Source organism: Nanorana parkeri, unplaced genomic scaffold (genome assembly GCF_000935625.1).
Source record: "Nanorana parkeri isolate BGI_ZX_2015 unplaced genomic scaffold, ASM93562v1 scaffold4006, whole genome shotgun sequence".
NCBI classification, from domain to species: Eukaryota; Metazoa; Chordata; class Amphibia; order Anura; family Dicroglossidae; genus Nanorana; species Nanorana parkeri.
This window is the reverse complement of record NW_017310273.1, coordinates 4,628-10,836: the sequence shown is the minus strand read 5'-3', so window position 1 is coordinate 10,836 and position 6,209 is coordinate 4,628. Positions and strand designations below refer to the sequence as shown.

The 6,209-nt window shown below is 58.9% G+C and overlaps 1 protein-coding gene across 1 annotated transcript; it reads left to right on the top strand.

Annotated features, from left to right (window-relative positions):
* Positions 1-133: 133 nt before the first annotated feature.
* On the top strand, positions 134-6,192 carry NGB (neuroglobin). The gene is made up of 4 exons (XM_018575491.1): positions 134-281; positions 4,454-4,565; positions 4,650-4,769; positions 6,055-6,192. Exons 1-4 carry the CDS (start codon positions 178-180, stop codon positions 6,190-6,192), a joined length of 474 nt encoding a protein of 157 aa, XP_018430993.1. The 5' UTR covers positions 134-177.
* Positions 6,193-6,209: the final 17 nt, after the last annotated feature.

Genomic DNA, 6,209 nt, shown 5'->3' with positions numbered 1-6,209 from the left:
GGGAGGGGCCGCAGAGGCTTTAAATGCCGGAGGAGCGCCGAGTCCCTGACATTGGAGGCAGAGGAGTGAGTGAAGGAGACCGCACGCCATGCCATGCCGCCCATCCTGTGGCATCAATAAAGCCGGGCGCTGCCACCCCTGAGGACCCCCGAGAGACGGGGCCCCGAGCCGAGGAACATGGAGGAAGAGCCCCTTACTGGACCCCAGAAAGTGCTGATCCGGGACAGCTGGCAGATAGTGAGCCAGGACCAGATACACCATGGCACCGTACTCTTCACCAGGTGAGGCTGGCACTGAGCTGAAAGGGAGGCTGGAAGAGGGAGCCGTGATGTAGAGGAGGCTGGAAGAGGGAGCCGTGATGTAGGGGAGGCTGGAAGAGGGAGCCATGATGTAGAGGAGGCTGGAAGAGGGAGCCGTGATGTAGGGGAGGCTGGAAGAGGGAGCCATGATGTAGAGGAGGCTGGAAGAGGGAGCCGTGATGTAGGGGAGGCTGGAAGAGGGAGCCATGATGTAGAGGAGGCTGGAAGAGGGAGCCGTGATGTAGGGGAGGCTGGAAGAGGGAGCCATGATGTAGAGGAGGCTGGAAGAGGGAGCCGTGATGTAGGGGAGGCTGGAAGAGGGAGCCATGATGTAGAGGAGGCTGGAAGAGGGAGCCGTGATGTAGGGGAGGCTGGAAGAGGGAGCCATGATGTAGAGGAGGCTGGAAGAGGGAGCCGTGATGTAGGGGAGGCTGGAAGAGGGAGCCATGATGTAGAGGAGGCTGGAAGAGGGAGCCGTGATGTAGGGGAGGCTGGAAGAGGGAGCCATGATGTAGAGGAGGCTGGAAGAGGGAGCCGTGATGTAGGGGAGGCTGGAAGAGGGAGCCATGATGTAGAGGAGGCTGGAAGAGGGAGCCGTGATGTAGGGGAGGCTGGAAGAGGGAGCCATGATGTAGAGGAGGCTGGAAGAGGGAGCCGTGATGTAGGGGAGGCTGGAAGAGGGAGCCATGATGTAGAGGAGGCTGGAAGAGGGAGCCGTGATGTAGGGGAGGCTGGAAGAGGGAGCCATGATGTAGAGGAGGCTGGAAGAGGGAGCCGTGATGTAGGGGAGGCTGGAAGAGGGAGCCATGATGTAGAGGAGGCTGGAAGAGGGAGCCGTGATGTAGGGGAGGCTGGAAGAGGGAGCCATGATGTAGAGGAGGCTGGAAGAGGGAGCCGTGATGTAGGGGAGGCTGGAAGAGGGAGCCATGATGTAGAGGAGGCTGGAAGAGGGAGCCGTGATGTAGGGGAGGCTGGAAGAGGGAGCCATGATGTAGAGGAGGCTGGAAGAGGGAGCCGTGATGTAGGGGAGGCTGGAAGAGGGAGCCATGATGTAGAGGAGGCTGGAAGAGGGAGCCGTGATGTAGGGGAGGCTGGAAGAGGGAGCCATGATGTAGAGGAGGCTGGAAGAGGGAGCCGTGATGTAGGGGAGGCTGGAAGAGGGAGCCATGATGTAGAGGAGGCTGGAAGAGGGAGCCGTGATGTAGGGGAGGCTGGAAGAGGGAGCCATGATGTAGAGGAGGCTGGAAGAGGGAGCCGTGATGTAGGGGAGGCTGGAAGAGGGAGCCATGATGTAGAGGAGGCTGGAAGAGGGAGCCGTGATGTAGGGGAGGCTGGAAGAGGGAGCCATGATGTAGAGGAGGCTGGAAGAGGGAGCCGTGATGTAGGGGAGGCTGGAAGAGGGAGCCATGATGTAGAGGAGGCTGGAAGAGGGAGCCGTGATGTAGGGGAGGCTGGAAGAGGGAGCCATGATGTAGAGGAGGCTGGAAGAGGGAGCCGTGATGTAGGGGAGGCTGGAAGAGGGAGCCATGATGTAGAGGAGGCTGGAAGAGGGAGCCGTGATGTAGGGGAGGCTGGAAGAGGGAGCCATGATGTAGAGGAGGCTGGAAGAGGGAGCCGTGATGTAGGGGAGGCTGGAAGAGGGAGCCATGATGTAGAGGAGGCTGGAAGAGGGAGCCGTGATGTAGGGGAGGCTGGAAGAGGGAGCCATGATGTAGAGGAGGCTGGAAGAGGGAGCCGTGATGTAGGGGAGGCTGGAAGAGGGAGCCATGATGTAGAGGAGGCTGGAAGAGGGAGCCGTGATGTAGGGGAGGCTGGAAGAGGGAGCCATGATGTAGAGGAGGCTGGAAGAGGGAGCCGTGATGTAGGGGAGGCTGGAAGAGGGAGCCATGATGTAGAGGAGGCTGGAAGAGGGAGCCGTGATGTAGGGGAGGCTGGAAGAGGGAGCCATGATGTAGAGGAGGCTGGAAGAGGGAGCCGTGATGTAGGGGAGGCTGGAAGAGGGAGCCATGATGTAGAGGAGGCTGGAAGAGGGAGCCGTGATGTAGGGGAGGCTGGAAGAGGGAGCCATGATGTAGAGGAGGCTGGAAGAGGGAGCCGTGATGTAGGGGAGGCTGGAAGAGGGAGCCATGATGTAGAGGAGGCTGGAAGAGGGAGCCGTGATGTAGGGGAGGCTGGAAGAGGGAGCCATGATGTAGAGGAGGCTGGAAGAGGGAGCCGTGATGTAGGGGAGGCTGGAAGAGGGAGCCATGATGTAGAGGAGGCTGGAAGAGGGAGCCGTGATGTAGGGGAGGCTGGAAGAGGGAGCCATGATGTAGAGGAGGCTGGAAGAGGGAGCCGTGATGTAGGGGAGGCTGGAAGAGGGAGCCATGATGTAGAGGAGGCTGGAAGAGGGAGCCGTGATGTAGGGGAGGCTGGAAGAGGGAGCCATGATGTAGAGGAGGCTGGAAGAGGGAGCCGTGATGTAGGGGAGGCTGGAAGAGGGAGCCATGATGTAGAGGAGGCTGGAAGAGGGAGCCGTGATGTAGGGGAGGCTGGAAGAGGGAGCCATGATGTAGAGGAGGCTGGAAGAGGGAGCCGTGATGTAGGGGAGGCTGGAAGAGGGAGCCGTGATGTAGGGGAGACCGGTTTGCCATTTGTATGAAGTCCGCACCTCATACACGGAGTTGTTCTGAGCCTCCGGTGGTGGATCTCCTGTGTGGTCGGAGTGATCCCTATACTCCCATTATGGGAGGAGCTTCACTCGTCACACCGGCCCGGGACCTCCAGCGATGACGGATGTCGGAGGATTGGCCGGGTGCCAGTGAGGAAGTTGCTGTGTGTGGTCCCGGAGACAGGACATGCTGTAGAGGGGCATGCTGGAAGTTGTAGTGATATGGATGAGCTCAGATGATGGTGAGACTCAGGTTGGGGATGGTGACCCCGGTGATGGCTCCGATGATGGTGAGACTCAGGTTGGGAATGGTGACCCCGGTGATGGCTCAGATGGTGGTGAGACTCGGGTTGGGGATGGTGACCCCGGTGATGGCTCCGATGATGGTGAGACTCAGGTTGGGAATGGTGACCCCGGTGATGGCTCAGATGGTGGTGAGACTCGGGTTGGGGATGGTGACCCCGGTGATGGCTCCGATGATGGTGAGACTCAGGTTGGGAATGGTGACCCCGGTGATGGCTCAGATGGTGGTGAGACTCGGGTTGGGGATGGTGACCCCGGTGATGGCTCCGATGATGGTGAGACTCAGGTTGGGAATGGTGACCCCGGTGATGGCTCAGATGGTGGTGAGACTCGGGTTGGGGTGTGATGAGCTCAGATGATGGTTAGACTCAGGTTGGGAATGGTGACCCCGGTGATGGCTCTGATGATGGTGAGACTCAGGTTGGGAATGGTGACCCCGGGGATGGCTCAGATGATGGTGAGACTCAGGTTAGGAATGGTGACCACGGTGATGGCTCAGATGATGGTGAGACTCGGCTTGAGATTGGTGACCCCGGGGATGAGCTCAGATGATGGTGAGACTCAGGTTGGGAATGGTGACCCCGGTGATGGCTCAGATGATAGTGAGACTCGGGTTGGGGATGGTGACCCCGGTGATGGGCTCTGGTGAGTCTCAGGTTGGGAATGGTGACCCCGGTGATTGCTCCGCTGGTGGTGAGACTCGGGTTGGGGATGGTGACCTCGGTGATGGGCTCTGATGATGGTGAGACTCAGGTTGGGAATGGTGACCCCGGTGATGGGCTCTGGTGATGGTGACCCCCGTGATGGGCTCTGATGATGGTGAGACTCAGGTTGGGAATGGTGACCCCGGTGATGGCTCCGATCACCCCGCAGACCATCATTGATCCTTTCTATGAGCACCTCTCTCTCTCTCATATTTGTGACCTCCACGTAAAATGGAATTGTTCCTCAGGTTTGGCAAAGGTGGCCACCGGAGGAGATTCTGCTCCCACTCAATCCTTTTCCAGCGTCATTGGGGGGCCACCCGAGTAGATTCAGCTCTGAGTGGGGTTCCTTTGTGTCATTGTAGGGGTGGAGCTCAGGCGGGGGATGGGTACGTCTCGTGTGATGATACAGATCAGGGTGGAGCCTGCTCGGGGTCAGGGTTGGCTCCACCATATTATGGATTGATGGTGTCTGATGGCCTCCGGTTCTCTTTCAGGTTGTTCGAGTTGGAGCCGGACTTAGTCTTCCTCTTCCAATACAATTCCGCTCACTTCTCCACCGTCCAGGAATGTCTGAGCTCCTCCGAGTTCAGCGAACACATCCGCAAGGTGAGTAATGGTCGCCTCCCCTGGTCCTCGTGGGCGGAGCTCTGAGATGGGGCGTGTCATGTGACCGCTGCGCTCTCTTCTCAGGTTATGACTGTTATAGACGCCGCGGTCAGCAGCCTGGACTCCCTGACGTCTCTGGACGAGTATCTGACCGGCCTCGGCAGTAAACATCGGGTGACCGGCGTCAAGCTGGAATCATTCAAGGTGGGAAATGTTTGCACGTCAGGTCACAAGACTTCCTGTTCCCAAGAGCTGACAATCCACATCACCACCATCATCACCTCCATCATCATCACCACCACCATCATCATCACCTCCATCACCATCATCATCACCTCCATCACCATCATCATCACCATCACCTCCATCACCACCATCATCATCACCTCCATCACCACCATCATCATCACCTCCATCACCATCATCATCATCACCTCCATCACCATCATCATCACCATCACCTCCATCATCACCATCACCTCCATCACCACCATCATCATCACCTCCATCACCATCATCATCACCTCCATCACCATCATTGTTCTTTCCCAGCAACTTCTTCCTCATAAAATGTCAAAAATCTGAAATATTTCTAAAGATCCCCCCCGAGAGGTTCCAGTAGACGGATGGAGCAGATAGAGAGGTTGGAGGGGTCACCCCTGGTGGGTGTGGTCAGAGAGGTCACCCCAGGGAGGTACAGAGGTCGAAGGTGTCACCCCTGGTGGGTGTGGTCAGAGGGGTCACCCCAGGGAGGGACAGAGGTCGAAGGTGTCACCCCTGGTGGGTGTGGTCAGAGGGGTCACCCCAGGTCATGCCATTGGTCAGAGGGATCACCCTGGTGGGTGTGGTCAGAGGAGTTACCCCGATGGGTGTGGTCAGAGGGGTCACCCTGGTGGGTGTGGTCAGAGGAGTTACCCCTGGTGGGTGTGGTCAGAGGGGTCACCCCAGGTCATGTCATTGGTCAGAGGAGTTACCCCAGGTCATGCCATTGGTCAGAGGGGTCACCCCAGGTCATGCCATTTGTCAGAGGAGTTCCCCTGGTGGGTGTGGTCAGAGAGGTCTTCACAGGTGGGAACAGTGGTCAGAGGAGTTACCCCAGGTCATGCCATTGGTCAGAGGGGTCACCTCAGGTCATGCCATTGGTCAGAGGGGGTCACCCTGGTGGGTGGGGTCACCCCTGGTGGGTGTGGTCAGTCAGAGAGGTCCCCCCAGGTCATGCCATTGGTCAGAGGGGGTCACCCCTGGTGGGTGGGGTCAGAGGGGTCACCTCAGGTCATGCCATTGGTCAGAGGGGGGTCACCCCTGGTGGGTGGGGTCAGAGGGGGGGTCACCCCTGGTGGGTGTGGTCAGTCAGAGAGGTGAGGTTGGGTTCCTGGGGGTCTCGGTATGTAGATGGAGAGATCCCGCCACCGGTGTCCTGGGAAGTCCCGGAAGTTTTGGGTGAAGTTGCGCCGCGGTTGCCGGTTCTGAGCGCTCTCTTCCTCTGCAGACGGTGGGCGAGTCGCTGCTCTTCGCTCTGGAATCCGGATTGGGAGAATTGTTCACAGCCGAGAGCCGCGCGGCGTGGAGCCGGCTGTACGGCGTGGTGGTGGGCGCCATGAGCCGTGGCTGGTGCAGAGGGCCGTGAAGCCGGCTGTGGTGGTG